Raw genomic sequence first — 20,435 nt, 5'->3', positions numbered from 1 at the left:
GGTTGCCAAGCTCTGTAGGCTGCATAATCAGTCTTTCCTGATGCAGTCGTTCTGCTGATCTCGCCATTAGGGTTGCCCGTCTTTGGACCCTTTCAAAAAGCTCAATGTCTTTTTTCAGATGAGGTCTCCATAGTTGAACATTGTATGGGGACCTCATTTAACACAGTGTGGAGGAATTATGACCTCCTTATTTCTACAGGATAGTGTTCAATAAATTTTCAATAGGACACCATGGGCTTTCCTTGGTGCCTGTTTACATTGTTCAGAAAACTTCATATCTGCCCATATTGTAACTTCCAGATCCCTTATCTCTTCCACTGTTTTTTAAAATAAATTATACATCAAGTGTATAATTTATTTGTGGGTTACTATTCCCCAGGTGTAAGCCTTTGCATTTAGCGGCATTAAAACATAACAGCCACTTCTTTGACCATATCTGAAGTCTGTTCGATCATCCTGAAGGAGTGCTGATGATTAATAACTCTCTGCCAATCTTTACATCTGCAAATTTCGTCTTCTATCTCTTTGTCGATGCCATTTATGAAAATGAGACACAATAATGGTCCTAGTACTGATCCTTGAGAATTAGCATTAGTGGAGGAGGCACATGATGCAAGAAAACACATTCATATAGCATCAGCCAAAAAAAAAAAAAAAAAACCCTTCCCATTTCACTGATCCATTCATTCCAAAATTTGTCTAGTTCTGGCTTGAATTTATTTAAGCTATCAACTTCCACAACAACAGATGGAAGTTTGTTCCAGCAATCAATTACCCACTGATTAAAGGCAAACTTCCACACATTTATTCTACAACTGTCTTTCCTCAGTTTGAATCTATGCTCTCTCAGCAAAAGGAAGAATCCCATCAACATTGAGCCTGCTCAATCCATTCAAGACTTATACACCTCAATCAGATCGCCTCGCAAGTTCGTAGTGTCCAGAAGCTGTAATTTGCAGAACTTAAGCCTTTCTTCATAAAAGCACCCCTTTGTTCCCTTCACCAGTCTTGTTGCCTTTCTCTGTACTCGTTCTAGCAACTCTACATCCTTCCTAAAATGCGGCTACCAGATTTGTACACAGTACTCAAGGTGTGGCCTGACAATTACCTTATAGAAGGGGATAATCACCTCATCCCTGCTTGTAAAATTCCTGTATATCATTGACAATACCCCATGACCCACTTTGGCAGCCCGTCTGCACTGCTCAGAAATCTTCATATCTGACTGCACAATTATCCCCAGGTCTCTTTCATTCTCCAGTACTCTGAATGTAACCCCACCTATTTGGTACATTTCTCTGGGGTTACTGCTACCCATATGCAGTATTTTGTATTTGTCTATGTTAAATTTTAGTTGCCACCTCTCAGCCCATCTGCTCAACTTTTCTAGGTCCTGTTGCAGCAGCGTACTGTCATTAGTGTCCTTAACAACCCTGCCAACCTTCATATCATCTCCAAACTTGGACATTAAGTCTGATATATCATCATCAATATCATTTATAAACACAGAAAACAACAATGGACCCAACACTGAACCCTGAGGGACACCATTAATAACATTAGTCTATGTAGAGCACTCTCTGTCTTCTCCCACTCAACCATCCTTTTATCCATTGCAGAAACTTGACCTTAATGCCACACTGCTCCAATTTGTACAGTAGTCTTTATGTGCAACCGTATCAAAAGCTTTCGTGAAATCCAAGTATATGATATCAAAATTATTTTTTGCATCCAGTTCCTTTGTGACCAACCTTTAAACCTTTGTGAGCAACCCCCAAACCTGACATTACACCAATCTGAAGACTATCCATTAATCACAACCCTCTGCCTTCTGTCCTGCAACCACCCAGCAGTCCATCTTAGAACTTTACAAGTAATCTCAATCTATTCAAGCTTATAACACTACCCTCCCATGAGGGACTGAATGAAATGCTTTGCTAAAATCCAAATAAACTAGGTTGAAACTTCCCTAAATCCAGCTTGTGAGTAACCGAGTCAAAATAGCCTACTGAATTAGTTAAGCATGATTTACCCTTAACAGAAACATGTTTTGTCCTTCAGAATGCTACAGCTTGCTAAATGTCCCTGGATTGCATTCTTAATCATTGCCTCTAAGCATTTTCCTACAACTGAAGTCAGACTAACCAGTCTGTAGTTACCAATTTCACTTCTAGAATGGCTTTTATGTATTGGCAATACACTGGCACTTCTCCAATCAAAACCTATCTCCCCTGAGTACAAAGATACCTTCATAATTAACCTCAATGGTACAATATGTTCCCCTGCACTCAAGAAAAACTACAGGATATAGGCCATCAACTCTGCAAACGTTATTTGCTTTTATGCTCAAAAGTTTTTTCTAATAAACAATCATCTTGTTTGTTTATTAGAAATTATAAAATAGCCATATGAAATTATGACATCAGTAATTTCATATGGCTCAGCCTCACTCCCACAATCTCTTCTGAGCATGAAGGGTCGTTAGTCAGCAAAGACAGATACAAAGTATCTGTTCAATTCGTCCGCATCATCAGATGGGTTGTCTAAGACTTTCCTCACAACCAGTGCACAAGGATCCAATCTGATTTGCATTTTTCTTCCTTGTATTCACATACAGCCACTCCCTGGCTTATGTAATACTTGACTTATGGAAATTCGACTTAAAGTAAGTTTTTGCCGGTCGGTGCAAACTTAAAAATATCGTGGAAACATATTTTGCAATAACTTTCTGTTGGCACTGCTAGGAAACGAAACAAATTTGATTTAGAAAGGAAGATGATTAATTAAAAAGTACGAAGCAGCACAAAGTTTGCCATCTATTGCATAGAATTAGATAACATGTTCTTTTATACATGCACTGTTCCGTAAAATAGTATTCACTTTTGAAGCAGCAAGACCTAATTCCATGCAATAGATGGCAAACTTCACCCTGCTTCATACTTCTTAATTAATCACCTTCATTTCTAAATCAACAGTGATCACAAAACGGCGTTCAGGTGCTATATCGTAGATGGAAAAGCTATAATTAATATGGATGGAAAATCAGATTCAGAAGCAAGTGCCCATGAGTCCAATGGCTATTCATGCAATAGCAAGAAGTATTTATGAAGATATTAAGGATAAGCAATTTTATCTTTCTTCCTTTTCAAAATTTAGCAATTTTATATTCTATGTCTCAAAGCGGGTTTCCATTGGATTTGGTATTTTATTTGCTTTATGCAGATATCTTGTTATGATTATATAACACCTTCAGTTATGTTATATTATTCTATATTTGGTTTAATGCTTTTTCTTGCCTGATCTGGACATTTTAATTTCTGTTTTATTTTTCTTTGTCTGGCTTTTGTTTTTACTGACTAATGTAATAATACAGCTATTATCATTACAATATTTCTAGCAATACTCTTTTATAATTTAGGCAAAGAACATTTTTATTATTTGAATATCAGAGTTATTATTGTATTGCTAGCCAATGCTCTTCTTTTGTTTTCATTATACACACTTGGCCAAAAGTACTGCAAGATGGCAAAAATTAGGTCTTAAATATAATTAGGTCTTGAATTTTATAAAATTCTGAATTATCCTAACAGCATTTTTATAACATTTTACAGTAATAGTAATATTGCAACAAATAAGAATATTGTGCTTCTCAGTACACTTCTTTGATTTACAAAAATCAAAGTGGAATGCATTTAAGTTATAAACTGAACATTAGTAGTTTATAAAAGAAGTAGGAAATACTTTTCTAGACTACTTTTATCTTTTGTTTATTTTGTTTTTTGCTTGTTTATTTTTGCAGCACAATAAAATTAGCATTAGCATCAGTAGGGCATATGAGGAAAGAAAGCAAGCTTATACAAAAAAGCAAGCTTAGAATCAAAAACCTTCTGATATTCTTTTGACGGAAGACCACAGGAGGCACTGAATGGAGCGTGTTGGGAATGGTGGGAGGTGTTTTACCAAGATCATTAATATACAAAGGGTACTAGGAAAGTTTTGCAATATGACCCAACAATGAATCACAGGAAGCTGCTTGTTGCTGCATGTTGAGACATGTTCATACGTGCATAGTAGCCGCCGCGCCAAGTCGATGGGCTCAGTTATTCGTTAGTAGTGAGAGTGTAAAGTGCTTGCGATGGCATCGTGGTCACGAAATGAGATAAGGACAGTTTTGCGGTATAATTTCTTGCGTGGTTTAACCATAGACCAGTGCTTAGAAGAAATGACTCTTGCACTAGCTGATGATTGTCCACATCGTACAACGATATTCAGGTGGTATAGAGAATTCCAAAGGGGAAATTTCACTCTGGAGGATTCTGAGAGGCTGGGAAGGCCACGAACATCAGTTACGGAGGAAAACGTTACTGTTGTGAGGAAAATGCTTGACGAAAACAGGCGAGTGACCTACCAACAGATAGAGGATACTTTGGGCCTAAATGCACCAGCAATTCGTTCGATTCTGCAAGATCATTTGCACGTGAAGAAACTTTGTTCTCTCTGGGTGCCGCATCAACTGACTGAAGAGCAGATGACACGACGTGTGACTTGGTGCCGGGAGATGTTAAAAAAGTTTGATAAGGGACAATCTCGGTATGTGAACAACATCGTGACAGGTGACGAGACTTAGCTGTACTATTACGATCTGCCGACCAAGGCTCAAAACAAAGTTTGGGTCTTTGATGATGACGACACACCCGTAATTGTCAGAAAATCCCGATCTGTAAAGAAGAAAATGATAGCTGTATTTTTCAAATCGAGTGGAATTGTGGAACGTGTCGTTTTGGACACGCAGAAGACAGTCACAGCTAAGTGGTATACTGAACAATGCCTGCCTAAAGTCATTGGATCTATGAAGAACCTGCGGCCAAAGTCAAGAATGGACACCTGGTACCTCCATCACGAAAATGCTCCAGCTCACCGCGCCAAAGCCTGCACCGAATATTTGACCACGACAGGACTGAAACTTCTCGAGCACCCTCCCTACAGTCCAGACCTTGCTCCCTGCAACTTTGCACTGTTCCCGCATGTGAAAATGAAGCTAAAAGGGAGGCGGTTTTCCAGTGATGAGGACCTTCTACGGGCTTGGGACAACGAGTGTGCTTTACTCCCTAGTGAAACTTGGCAGAACTGGTTTAAAAATTGGTTTCGGAGGATGGAGAGGTGTATTGAATGTAGAGGAAATTACTTTGAAAAAATTAAATAAACAAAGCTGTATTGCAAAACTTTCCTAGTACCCTTTGTATAGCCAAAAAAAAAAAAAAAAAACTTTCCCATTTCACCCATCCATTCACTCCAAATGTTTGTCTAGTTCTGCCTTGAACTTAAATTGCTGACTTCCACTACAACAGATGGAAGTTTATTACCTAATTACCTAATATTTCTAGAAGTTCATACACTGTTGTCGCAAAAATCTTCATGTATAGGATCTCATAAGCTGTGCAAGGATACACTGATGCACTTAGCATAAATGTACACACAAGTATACATCTACCTGCTTTTACTCTTAGTAATACTAACACAGCCCATATAGTTGCTTTTTCCATGAGGACCCCTAATCGGCCATATAATCCGTGATATCCTGTTTTCTAGGCTACTACATGTTCCAAAGGAAGCAATGCAAAAATTACTTTTACTTCTACTTGTGGCTACTGTTATTCTGTTACAATGTCTACCCACTCCCCAGGCCAGGAATTTTCTGACACACCTAATACTGCCTCAATAATTTCAGCAAATATTCTTATATCCCTTTTATTCATGTGGATTCTAATCTCTGTAAAAATAGTCTCTCTATTAAGGAGCACAGACTACACTGAGAAGAATTCTACCCCATTAAACTTCAGAAATCTATCCAAAGTCTTCTTTAATTGCTGCTTTTGTTAAGTAATGCAGCTATATTTGTTGGGAGGGGATAAAGGAGAGATTTTTCTGCATAAATCTGTTAAACTGCAGTTGAATTTTTGCCTAAATTTATCTGCAGTCAGAAGCATTTGACAGTTTGCAATCAACTCTAGAAGGAAAGGGATGAATCGGATTGATCCACTTCATATCGATGGTTCAACTGTTGATGATCTTGCTCAGGAAGCTAGAAAACTGAATGAGTATTTTGCATCTACATTTACACATGAGGAGTTAATCGTTATTCAGGGAAGGGAATGACAGAGGTGTATTAAACTCTGGCGATGAGCTAAATTATTTTGTAATAACTAAGAGCAAAGTGGAGCAGAAACTGTTGAAGATAAACATAAGAAAGGCATCTGGGGTGGATGGGATCTATCCAGTTATATTAAACATTAAAGGAGACAGCAAAGGAAGTAAGCAAACCCTTAACCATAATTATGAGAGCTTCCTTGGACTCTGGGGAGAATGCGGAAAGGTCAGGGAATGACCACCACATATTCCCGGAGCAATATGGCCTTAGTTGCTAATGCTCCTAAAAAAAAAAAAAAAAAAAACCAAACCAAACTCTGGGGAGGTATCCATGGACTGGAGATGTGCAAATGTGACCACAATTCACAAACAAGGATCAAAGGGTGACATAAGTAATTACAGACCTATAAGTTTAACTTCTGTTCCAGGGAAATTAATGGAAACACTGGTCAAAGAAGCACTACAGGATCATCTAGACAAGACTTCAGTTATAGTTCAGCATGGGTTTGTTAAGAGAAAGTTTTGTCTGACCAATCTGATTGGTTACTATGATATGGACCGACCGGGCAGGTAAAGTGCCTGCCTGGCAACCCAAAGGTCACGGGTTCGAATCCCGCCTCGGGCTTGGATCAAAGTACTGCAAAAACCTTTGGAGATGCATTATGGCCACAGAAGCCGATGCGCCAACAACTACCAAAAAAAAAAAAAAAAAAAACTATGATATGGTCACAAAGGAAATGGATGCAAAGAATAATTTTGATACTTCCTCAATAATTAATGATGTGTGCATGCAAGTCTTGTACATGGAAGATTGCTGTACAAATTGGAGCAGTGTGACATTGGGGGCAAATTGCTACTATGGATAAAGGGATGGTTGAGTGGGTGAAGACAGAGAGTGGTAATCAATGGGCACTGCTCTTTGTGGATTAATGTTATTAGTGAAGTCCCCCAGGGTTCAGTTGGGTCAATTGTTGTTGTCTGTATTTATTAATGATACTGATGAAGGTATATCAGGTTTAACGTCTAAGTTTGCAGACTATACGAAGGTTGGCAGGGTTGTTAATGACACTAATGACAGTATGCTACTGCAACAGGATCTAAAAAAGTTGAGCAGATGGGCTGAGAGGTGGGAACTGAAATTTAACGTTGACAAATGTAAAGTACTGCATATGGGTAGCAGTAACCCCAGGGTAACGTATCAACACTCAGGATGGTAGAGAATGAAAAGGACCTGGGGGCAATTGTGCAGGCAGATATGAAGTTTTCTGAGCAGTGCAATGGTCTACAAGAGTATCTCATGGTGTCTTGTCAATGATGCACAGGAACTTTTCTAGCAGGGAAAAAGGAGGTGATTATCCCCTTGTATAAGGCAATGGTCAGGCCACACCTTGAGTACTGTATACAGGTTTGGAGGCCTCATTTTAGGAAGGATGCAGAGTTGCTGGAACAAGTGAAAAGAAGGGCAACAAGATTATTGCATGGAAAAATGAGTTGCTATTACGAAGAAAGGCTTATCAGAGAGAAAGACAGTTGCTGAATAGATGTGTGGAAATTTGTCTTTAGCCAGCAGGTGGTTGATTTCTGTAACAAACTTCCATCTATTGTAGAAGTGGACGGCTTAAATAAATAAAAAATTAAAGGCAGAACTAGAAAAACATTTGCAGCAAATGGATAGGTATAATTGGCTGAAGCTGTATACGCTTGCTTCCTTGCATCATATGCTCCACTAATGCTAACTCAATGTAACATGCCATAACACCCTTCTGCCTAGGGCTTACAATACCAAGGTTCTGGGATCCTGAACACCAAGATCCCGGTCATTTCATTTAGGATTTGAAATCACGGTATTGATACAAAAATACTGGTTTTTCGGTACCAATTTAAAAAATGATTTTTTTGATTTATTCACATAACAGTTATAAAATCAACAAAAATGAATCATTAATATCACTGAATTTGTTACAGAGGGATTGTTATACACAACACAAATGCAATGGAAACCTAAAAACGCCACGAAACTATAAAACATAAAATCTTACAAATATATTTCTCTTAGTAAGTATAAGGAATAATGATGAAAACATCATCAAGGAAATATTTGCATTAGTGGGAGTAAGCTTGGTAGAGCAATCAAGGAATATGGTGAACAATGGTATGGCAAGTGCAGAATGGTTAAAATTAAAAGCTTCTCCTCGCTCTATTGCACCCTAGAGAGTAGTTAACTCACTCTATTGCACCGCTACTTTAGGATGCGACACTTAGTGCATTTTGGGAAAGGGTGTCAGTGTGGAGCAGTTCAAAGGTATTGTAAACAGGTGATCTAGAGGTAAAAGATGAAATGGTTGTGGGAAAAATATTCTGTTTTTCCCACCAAAGGAAGAAGAGTGAGTTTAAAGAATAACACATAATTGGGTCATGTTTAAATTAGATAGGGAGAGATACGTAAATGCGTGCAAATTCCAGAGGGGTTTGCACGTAAGCTTGTGTATAAAAAAGTAGTATAGGGGGAGATTTTAACTTGCAATCAGCTAAATAAATAAATAATGAGAAAGAAATAAATAAGGTGCACGTGCCAAAAGAGGGATTTGTGGTTATTGTTCGGAGGGGTTGCAGACTTGCAGTGGTAGTTCTGGGAGTGTCCAGCTGTACAGGGAAGAGTTCCGCTGGGCATGTTCCTGTGCTGGAAGTTAATCCGGAAGTTGAATAACAAGCCAGTCAGATAGTGCCCTGGCTTCTACTACTGCTGCTGTGGTAATTTCCTTCAGTATTATCAGAGAACTGTTCTCGAAATCCCGAAATAAGACAGTACTGGAAGAGCTATACAGCAGAGATGCAGAGTTCAACTAAGAAGAGAGAGAGAGAGAGAGAGAGAGAGAGAGAGAGAGAGAGAGAGAGAGAGAGAGAGAGAGAGAGAGAGAGACAGAGAGAGAGAGAGAGAGAGAGAGACATCACAGCACTCCGTGGAAGGAATCTGTACAAAGGAATTCCACCATGAAAGAGAAGGAAGGTGAGTCCTCTGAACCAGGGGCATATTCAGGGATGGGCAGAGAGGGCATATACCCCCCTTAACCAAAAATTCAAAAAAAAAGAAAATTAATGCAGGAGGCATTCTAAAAAAAAACTCAAAAACTTAGTGCCACGTCCCCCTTAGGATGATACCTGGACGGTCGCCATGGCCTCCCTTACGATGTTACCTGGATACACCACTGCAAGTCTGAACTGTGTTGTATTGGAAATGGTACTTAGATAAAGTGGTTGATTATTTTAGAGTAAGGTTGAAGTTGAAGAAATTACGAGAAATAAAGAAATGTTTAGTATTGACTTGGCTTATTGGTTGAGGTTGTAAAGAAAATTGATATTGCTAAATTAAAAGAAATTACATGGAATTGTTAGTATTAAGTTAGCGACTTATGGATAGCTGTTGTGAAGAGGAAATCAAGTGGAAGTCTGCTGTACACCAATGGAAACAGTGAAAGGAGTGAAGGTGGAGTTGGGTTTCTGGTCCATAAAGATTTTAAAAACAACATTTTGGAATTCAACAGTACATCACCAAGGGTGTCAAGACTAATACTCAAGATTTCTAAAAGGTACAAGCTAAAGTTTTTAATGATATATGCACCAATATTGAGCCATGATGATGAAGAGGTTGAAGAAATGTACACCGAAATTGAGTCTTCTAGATGAGCAGAAAACCCACTACACTATTATTATGGGGACTTCAATGCTAAGGTTGGAAAAAGACAAAACAGCGCAGAAAGGGGGAACTACAGGAAATTTTGGAATTGGTGAAAGAAATGAAAGAGGTGAAAGACTTGTGGAATTTGCAGTATCTCAAGGATTGTCAGTAATGAATACTTTTTTCAAGAAAAGGGTGAACAAAAAGTGGACATGGAAGAGTCCAAATGGATTAACAACTAATGAAATCGACTTCATCCTCACTAACAGAAGACATATTGTGAATGATGTTACCGTCCTGAACAAGGTAAATGTTGGAAATGATTACAGAATGGTAAGATGATATTGTTGATATAGATGTAGGAAAGGAAAGGAAAAAACTGACTTGAGTAAATAATACAAAGGTCTTTGAGATAACAGAAGAGGAGAAAAAGCAGTATATACTGGAACTTAAGAACAAGTTTGAGCTTCTGCAGACTGCTCAGGACCAAGATATCGACAAGGAATATTACAACTTTCTGAAAGTGATAAGGCCCAAGAATCCTATAGGGAAAAAGAAATCCAAAGAAGAAAAAATTAGTCAAGAAACACTTGTCATGATGAACTGAAGACGACAAATGAAAAGCAAGAAAAACACTGATAGGGAGAAAATTGAGTATACTGAGTTATGCAAAGCCATTAGAAAGACACTCAGAGAAGACATAAGAAGACTTAACACAAGAAAAGTAGAACAAGCATTAAGGGAAAACAAAGGACTTAAATCAGCAGCCATGAGCAGTAATACAGAAAGACAAATGAAACTGAAGAATAGCGATGGTGTACTTATAAACAGCAGAGAAGGCATAATTCAAATAGCTTGTTTGTTATTTGGTTTTTAGGAGCATTAGCAACTAAGGCCATATTGCTCCGGGATCGGTGGTCATTCCTTGACCTTTCCGCATCCTCCGTATTTGGTGGTGATGGGCTCGAACCCCGGTCTAATCAAGAAGCGTGTGCTGCCACCGCTGCTCCTTCCCCTGGCTACGGAGGCGCCAATTCAAATAGCAGAAGACTACTATAGAGAATTATACAAGGAGCAGGGGAATGATGCCAGCAGTGGGGAAGATGGATTGCAAAGTAGCAACACATACAACATACATACCCGATATTCTTCCTGATGAGGTAGAACATGCATTGAAGAAAATGAAGAATCAGAAAGCCCCAGGAGAAGATGAAGTTACTGTAGAGTTGTTAAAATTGGGAGGAAGAGACATAACACAAAAACTGGCAAGGCTCTTCACAAAGGGCATTAGAAAAGGTGTGACGCCTAAGCAGTGGAATAATGCAATCATTGTTTTGCTGCATAAGAAAGGAGATAAATCAGAAATTGGAAATTGTAGACCAATTAGCTTGTTATCCCACATCTACAAGTTGTTCAAAAGGGTCATTACTAACAGATTAGAAAGAATACTTGATGAGAATCAACAGAAAGAGCAAGCTGGCTTTAGGACAGGATTCTCAACTATGGATCACCTTCACGTAATATCACAGCTAATGGAGAAAGCAAATGAATATAAAACACCATTATGCCTGGCATTTGTGGATTATGAAAAGGCATTTGACTCCATACAGCATAAGGCAATGTTTCGGGCACTGGAAAGACAAGGCATAGATACCCCGTATATTATGATTTTGAAGAAAATATATGAGAATGCTACCTCCTTTATTAGACTAGACAAAGACAGTAGGAAATTTAAAATTGAGAAAGGAGTTCAACAAGGAGACACAATATCTCCGAAGCCGGTTGCTGCTGCCCTTTAGGAAGCTTTCAGAAGATTAGACTGGTCGCAGAAAGGAGTCAATGTGAACGGAGAGTACCTAAACCATTTACGATTTGCAGATGACATTGTGGTCATAAGCCACGATCCCAAAGAATTAGAGGAAAATCTTAATCAGTTATGCACAGTTAGTAAGGATTTTGGACTAAAGATGAATATGGCTAAAAGAAAAGTAATGATGAACAAGTATGCCACAGAAAGGGAAATAATGATTGAAGGAGCAGTAATTGAAAAGGTGGAGTCAAATACTTATCTGGGACAAGTTATTAGCTGTGATAATAATAAATGGCTGGAAGTCATTCCTGAATGGATAGCATTCAGGAAATATAGTCACGTACTGAAGAGCAATATCCCAATTTGTCTGAAACGTAAAATAATGAACCAATGTATACTCCCTACCATGACTTATGGAAGTGAAACTTGGGCACTCACCAAAAGAATGGAAGAGAAGCTGAAAACTACACAGCGAAGAATGGAACGAATTATATTGGGAATCAGACTGTTAGATAAGAAGAGAAACACATGGATTAGGCAGCAAACTCAAGTAAAGAACAGCCTTATCAAAACTAAAGAACTAAAATGGTCTTGGGCAGGACACATAGCTCGAAGATATATGACAGATGGACTAAGAAAATAACAGAATGTTACCCAAGAGAAACTAGAAGAAAACCTGGAAGACAAAGGCGGAGATGGATAGATGAAATTCATTAGTTTGTGGGTAGTAAATGGATGGCCAGTGCTCAAAACAGAAGGAACTGGAAAGTTGCTGGAGAGGCCTTCATCCTGCAGTGGATTGAAAATGGCTCATGATGATGATGATGATGTTGTGAAGAGAACTGATATTGCTGATTAAGAGATATATGAGGAAGTGATTAAGATTGAATTATTTTAGTGTTTGCAGCTGTAGAGAGAGAGAGAGAGAGTTGATATTGTTAATTGTGTTCATATTGTTAATTAGGGAAATGATAGCATGTATTAACAGATAAAATGAGAAAAATGAATAGATTATATGTAAATGAATATCAGTTATGTATATACTTGTAAGTAGTTTTGTATTATAAAAGACTTTTGTTTTATATTTGTGTCATTGCTCTTGAGAAACCGACAGCTCGCATATAATATATACACGTGTGTGTGTGTGTGTGTGTGTGTGTGTGTGTGTGTGTGTGTGTGTGTGTGTGTGTGTGTGTGTGTGTGTGTGTGTGTGTGTTATATGGGAATATCCCTCACCTCCTGGAAATTCTCATTTTTTAACAGTCAGGTAGCTTGTGGGGTACCTGACTGCGTTAAAGCAGCACTAGATGGGAACTGCTGTACAAAAATCATAACAATGACCACTGATGGCAGTACTAAGTAAGGTGCAAGGGAATAAAAATTAATAAATAAATAAATAACCCCCCCCCACAACTTAGATTCGGTTTCCTCACCAAGCTTAAATGTCAGTCTCGTTGTTTCATTAACATGGATATAGGGACATAAAAAGTCAAAAAGGAAATAAGATTTTTTGAAGATGAGGGAATAAGGGGGGGAGGATAAACTGCAACTCGTCTACGACTATCTCAGTACAATAGCACCAACCAGCACAGAATCCAAAAGGACATTTTCTGCCACTAATTAAATATGTACCAAAATTCAATCCAGTTTAATTGATAACACTATTGATTTCTTATGTTTCTTAAGAGCTCACTTTATTCGGACAGGTAGTGTGGATGCCTAGACATAACCAAATTTGCAGTTTCAATATGTATATTTTTTTGTTTTTAGAATAACTGTAGGTTTAATAATTTTTTGTTAGAATATTTATTATTGTAATAAAAGTTTGATTTAAAACATGAATTCAAGTAATTACTTATTTTTCCTTACTTTATTGCACCTAATTGTCATCAAAATTTATTGCAAAAAAATGTTTTTTTGGTTTTTTTTTTGGAATATTGGTATCCCGGTTTCATAAATTAAAAACAGCGAAATACCGGTATTAAGATTTTGACCGGTATTGTGAGCCCTACTTCTGTCTCAATAATGAAACTAAATTTGTAAAGAGAAAAAATAAAGGAAGCAAAGAAGGAATTATTGTGATTTCAAAGATAAAAAAAGAAAAGAAAAAAAAAAAGAAAAAAGGAATTGTTCATTCTTTCGTGTGGATGAACAGTTGAACTTAATAATGATTCAAATAAAAGGTACAAATAAGAGCAAAAGTGATAAAGACATCCATCACTATGCAAATGGTTGCTGGCTCAAAATATACATTATAAATGTGCAAAGCTAGTATTTGGATCACTTTATTATTTTTACTAATTTTTATTTGTATCATTTTGCCTTGTTAAATAATGGTTTCTCTTTAACTGGAACAAATTATCATATTAGGATATATTGATGGTACATTATCAAGGGCTAGCATCATTCAGTGCATTAAAAAGAATAATAATCAGTGATTGCTATCTGTGTCTGACTGTTATCTGCCAGTAATAGAAAGACCTAATTATATACCAGAAGGCCACTGTTAGAAAGAAATATTTAAAATATGTGATGAACAGAATATTATAAATGATAATAATTTAATAAAATTGAGAAGCAGAATAACAGCTAGCCCAACAGGTGGCAGACTGAATCAATATATATACACAAATTATATGCAAAATATGAGAAGGGTAGAGGAGGAGGAAATGGAGGGTAATAAATAAGCAACGTCTAAAAAAAGTGGTGAGGGAAGAAAGAGTATAGAAATAGTACTCCAGTCCTCAGTGAAAACTAATAATTCAAGGAGCATAAAAATTTATAATATAACAGTTTTGGCATAAACAGAAGCTCAAAGCTTATAGCAATGGTACTTGGGGACATACTGGGAGTGTAACTGCCAGACCATGAAGGGGGGGGGGGTCCTGGTATTTCAGTAAGGCACAGGGCTATCATAGAATATGGAAATAATTAATTAAATGAAATGAAACTGAATCAGAATAATAAAAAAATATACCCAGTAAAATGATTGAGTAATATTGAGAGAAAAAAAAACTACACTCCTGGCCAAAAGTTTTGCAAGTTGATATTCGTGTATAATAAAATTTTAAAATATTTTATAAAAATATAAATTTTAGTTAAAACACATTTTTCCAATTTAATTTTCAGTTTTCTCGTATTACGCCATCAACATGCATATTACAATATTCATCACCTTTACTTACCTTTACCTTTACTTACTTTTGATGGCGCACTATGGCCACAGTTGCTGATGCGCCTAATAAATCCCTAAACCAACAACTTACTTTTGAGTTATAAAATAGTAGGTTAGTCAGCAGTGAAGGTTAGGTGTTAATGACAAGGGGCCACATTAGTTCCTGTTCAAAAGGCTGAATTTACACCAAGAAAATGTAAAGTTGTTATAATGATGTACTAATGCCAGAAATGTACTAATGCATAAGAAAGGAGATAAATCAGAAATTGGAAATTATAGACCAATTAGCTTGTTATCCCATATCTACAAGTTGTTCACAAGGGTCATTACTAACAGATTAGAAAGAATACTTGATGAGAATCAACTAAAAGAGCAAGCTGGCTTTAGGACAGGATTCTCAACTATGGATCACCTTCACGTAATATCACAGCTAATGGAGAAAGCAAATGAATATAAAACACCATTATGCCTGGCATTTGTGGATTATGAAAAGGCATTTGACTCCATACAGCATAAGGCAATGTTTCGGGCACTGGAAAGACAAGGCATAGATACTCCATATATTATGATTTTGAAGAAAATATATGAGAGTGCTACATCCTTTATTAGACTAGACAAAGACAGTAGCAAATTTAAAATCGAGAAAGGAGTTCGACAAGGAGACACAATATCTCCGAAGCTGTTTACTGCTGCCCTTGAGGAAGCTTTCAGAAGATTAGACTGGTCGCAGAAAGGAGTCAATGTGAACGGAGAGTACCTAAACCATTTACGATTTGCAGATGACATTGTGGTCATAAGCCACGATCCCAAAGAATTAGAGGAAAATCTTAATCAGTTATGCACAGTTAGTAAGGATTTTGGACTAAAGATGAATATGGCTAAAAGAAAAGTAATGATGAACAAGTATGCCACGGAAAGGGAAATAATGATTGAAGGAGCAGTAATTGAAAAGGTGGAGTCATATACTTATCTGGGACAAGTTATTAGCTGTAATAATGATAAATGGCTGGAAGTCAAGAGAAGAATAAATTTTGGATGGATAGCATTCAGGAAATATAGTCACATACTGAAGAGCAATATCCCAGTTTGTCTGAAACGTAAAATAATGAATCAATGTATACTCCCCACCATGACTTATGGAAGTGAAACTTGGGCACTCACCAAAAGAATGGAAGAGAAGCTAAGAACTACACAGCGAAGAATGGAACGAATTATATTGGGAATCAGACTGTTAGATAAGAAGAGAAACACATGGATTAGGCAGCAAACTCAAGTAAAGGACATTCTTATCAAAACTAAAGAACTAAAATGGTCTTGGGCAGGACACATAGCTCGAAGACATGATGACAGATGGACTAAGAAAATAACAGAATGGTACCCAAGAGGAGCTAGAAGAAAACCTGGAAGACAAAGGCGGAGATGGATAGATGAAATTCGTGAGTTTTTGAGTAGTAAATGGATGGCCAGTGCTCAAAACAGAAGGAACTGGAAAGTTGCTGGAGAGGCCTTCATCCTGCAGTGGATTGAAAATGGCTGACGATGATGAATGCTAGAATAGCTCACCGATGCCAGTGTTCAGAAGCTAACATTTCCAGATTGTTGAAGCAATTTAGGGAAGAAGGAACTATAGAAAGGAAGGCTAGAAATGGCCACCCCAGTATTATTTCTGTTTGGGAAGAATTCTAAAAAGATTATGTCATAAGGATCATTTTGCTACTTCAACAGCATTTGCAGGTGACTGGAAATAGTGTATGTAAGTTCTTGCAAGCAGTGTTTGCTGAAGACTGGTTTCAATGGGATATAAAGCCTGTAGACACAAGAAGAAACCTCTTTTGTCTAAAGCTCTGATGAAAAACGTCTAGTCAAACATCACAAAATCTAGTCTGTTGATCAAAAAAAAAATATTTTCAGTGATGAAAGTCACTTTTTGCTGCAGTCGAATGCACATTAGTTTGCCACAAAAGAAGTGAAGCAATGCTTCCACATCAAAATAAGAAAATGTAACTTCAAATAATATTTGATCCACTTAAACACAATATTTTAAGGATTACTTACGCATTTCCAACGTCTATTTTTGTTGTTACTTTTTGCTTTAGCTCCTTCAGTTCATCCTAATCATGTATATTCAACAAACAAACAAAATTAAAGGCATCTTTAATTACAAATTTTATATCATTTTCATATAATTTATTCAACATGTTTTTTAAGAAATTTATCCATGTCATACTGAAATTATTCTATGAACTATCACACCAGTTATTAAATAGAATAATTACTCAGAACTATTAATCGGAATAACTAACACATGAGATATTGGAGTCACTACACTTACATGCAATTTAAACTTATTTTCACTTCTGTAAGAATTTTACTTAGATTGAAACAGTAAATACAGCTGAATCTCGCCAACACTAAGTTCAAAGGACCTACATTTTCATGTTTTGTAAAAACGAGATTTGTAGTAACGTGTCAAAATTGTCGAAATTTTACATTTTTTTTTTTTTTTTTGGTACATACTATATATCTAAGAGTAATAATAAATAATAATAATATCAAAAATAAATGAAAAAATAAATTAATTTAAATTAATAAAACAAAAGCCTTGTCTAACAATACAGTAATAAGAATAACATATTTTTTAAAGATTTTATTTCATTTGTAAAATAAACTGGCATGGAAATGAAAATTAACGGAAATGAAAATATTGTACAGTATATATTTTATATTAAGATTGCAATAAAAAGAACTGCAATCTTAATATAAAAGAAGACAAACCATTAACTTTTTAATAAATTAATCTAATTTATAGAAAGTATCCAATGTTGTTTGTAGTTTTTGTCCTATATGCATTTTTAACTACAGCACAGACATTATCAAATGCAACAGTTGTTTCTTTATCAATGTTACTGCAGGCAAACACATTCTCTATTATGCTCAATGCATTTTGTACATCTTTTTTAGATGTCAGCGTGTGCTTCTTCACTTTCATTGTTGCTGGTAACAAAAACATCATTATTTGCTTGGTGCTCAGCGGCTCTTCTGGTGTTGGCACTGCTGTTGTAGCAACTTCATCATCCATATTCACAAACACTTCAAATTCACCAACAAAATCCATATGCTCCTTAAAATTCCCCCATTCCTCAATGTTGCAATCACATTAGTCTGCTGGACCATGTTTTTCGATGATATTCTCTCCAAAGGCACTCTTGCTGAAGCAGTTGATTATTACACTTGATGAAATACTGTCCCAAGGAATAACAAGATTACAGATAACATCCAAGACATTCTAATTTGGCTGCAAATTGTTCCCTCCTTCTATGTTGGGGATCAATGACATTTTAAAAAATGCCTTGATCCAGTGGCTGCATAAAACTGGTGGTAAAAAGTAAAGTGCAGCCATTATCAACCCACTGCAGGATGGAAGCCTCCTCAACAATTCATGCTGAGGGAAATGGACCATAATCTGCCACGCTGGTCCAGTGCGGGGTGGCAAATCGACCGTATTCAGCAGTCAGGGGCTTGAACCCCGGTCTACTCAAAGAGCGTGTGCTACTGCACTCCCGCTCCTGCCCACTCGGCTAGGGAGGCCGTTTCTGGTGGTACTGGGAGGTAAAAACAACAGTCGTATATTTGTCAACTTAAGTGTCTTGGCAGAATGTGCTGTACAATGATCTAGAATCATCAAAATATTCCTTTTTTTTCCTTAAGTCATTCTTCTGTACACTTTTGATAACCAAGACTAAAACATTTTGACCGTAAGCCACCAAGCACTTCTATTGGCCTCATAATCACAGGGAAGTTAGTTGACTTCTTTAAAACACCTTGGCTTGGTAAACTTACCAATTGCAAGTGTGCGTAGTTTTGTACTGCCATCTGAACTGCAGCATAACGGAACAGTGAGCCATTGTTTACTTAATTTTCCACCATGATAAGACCTTCCTCAAACAGTAAATGTTTTGTTTGGCAACAAATTATACAATAAACGTGTCTCATCAAGATTAAAAATATCCTTTGCCTCATATTTTTGAAGAATGGACCATACAGAACATAACCAGTCTGTAGCACTTTCTTTGTTGACTAATCGAGACTTGCCACAAACATTTCACAAAATCAAATTATTCCTGAGGATAAATGGGCCTGTTGTACTGGAATCCATAGTGATATGAAGTAATTATAACATATACATCCAGAAAAATATCTTTAATTATACTTTGCCTCTTTATCAACAAATTGAATGGAAACTTTAGAGATAAAAATTATTTTAACAGACACAGAGTTGTGCGTGCAGTGAGCCGTGCGAGGCCACAAGGTGGGCCATTCAACCATTAAACTGGTGTTCATTGTTGCTGCATGGACATGCAAAGTTTTGCACTAGCACTTATCTAGACTTAAAACAGTTGCCTCTAAGATGGGGTGTAGAATCATGCCTTTGCAGCAGTTCATGGCTCTCGAATTACACAATATATTAAGTGCCTCTAACCAGAAGCGGTGGTGAAAGTGTTGGGACCGGTCAATTACTTCGTAGTCCCGCTTGGGATTGAGGTTGTGGTGGGTCGACCTGTAGTGTTCTGCGATTGCGGACTGGTCAGTCTCAGCAAGGCGAATTGATCTGTTATGTTCTGCGAGAGGGTCTTGAAGATGTCTCGAGGTCTCCCCCTATGTAGCAGCTGTCACAAGCTTTGCAGGCTATGTGGTATACCACACCGTTGCATAAGAGAGGGGTGACTGGAGTCTTTGTGTTGGAAACTAGAGAACGTGAGTTTCCATCAGGCAGCTGCATGCATTTTATGTAGTATTCTCAGAGGATTTTTGAGATCCAGCCTGATATGCCTGGATAGTAGGGAATGTAGGCACATTGTCCTGAGTTGATGGTGGTCTCGGGTGGACTGTGAGCTGTTGTTGTTGTTTGGTTTTTAGGAGCATTAGCAACTAAGGCCATATTGCTACGGGGATATGCAATGGTCATTTCCTGACCTTTCCACATTCTCCGTATTAGGTGGTCACGGGCTCGAACCTCGGTCTAATCAAGAAACATGTGCTATGCACTGGTGCTCCTGCCCACCTGGCTATGGAGGTGCCATGAGTTGGAGCTTCACGGACCAGACTCTCTTCAATAGCCCCACCAGGTCGTGGCTGGGGTATTTTCCATTCTTCAGTAATTGCACTGCTTTTTAAACTTCTTGAGGACTGACTGATTCCTCCACTGTATGGCCAATATATGTCAGATTGTTTCTTCTGATCTCAGTTTGTTGAGGAATCTCTGATTGAATTTCGTCTTTGTGTATGATTTCATCTAGGATGGCATTACTGATTCCATTCAGGAGAGGGTCTCTTCACCACCACCAGAAGAGCACATAGAAGAGTGTATTTTTTCCAGTAATAATTTGATAGGCAATGCCCCAAAGGTCAGAAACTTGGGAGTTCTTAACAAACTTATCCCAGGGTGTTTTCTTCTCTTTGTATATTGTATTGTGGTACTCTCTTCTGCAATTTTTATACATGTCTTGCAGTCGGGTTGTCTCCTCTACTGGCCTGTTTCTTCTTTTGGCTTTTTGGTAGTCCCTTCGAACCACTCTTGTGGTATTTCTCAATTGAGTTAGTCGCTGGGTCTACCAAAAAAAGTGGCT

At 37.5% G+C, this 20,435-nt stretch overlaps 1 protein-coding gene across 1 annotated transcript in view; it reads right to left on the bottom strand.

The window, feature by feature from the left end:
* The window catches only part of mbc (dedicator of cytokinesis protein myoblast city), a 966,604-nt gene that overhangs the window by 841,787 nt on the left and 104,382 nt on the right, over positions 1–20,435 (bottom strand). The window contains exon 6 of the mRNA XM_090373417.1: positions 16,864–16,919. Within this exon, the coding sequence (XP_090229543.1) occupies positions 16,864–16,919 (56 nt within the window). The remainder of the gene's footprint in view (positions 1–16,863; positions 16,920–20,435) is intronic.

This window comes from Mastigoproctus giganteus, chromosome 5, assembly GCF_048544385.1.
Source record: "Mastigoproctus giganteus isolate SK-2022 chromosome 5, ASM4854438v1, whole genome shotgun sequence".
Lineage (NCBI taxonomy): Eukaryota > Metazoa > Arthropoda > Arachnida > Uropygi > Thelyphonidae > Mastigoproctus > Mastigoproctus giganteus.
Note: the sequence above shows the minus strand (reverse complement) of the source record. Positions and strands in the feature narration are given on the sequence as shown.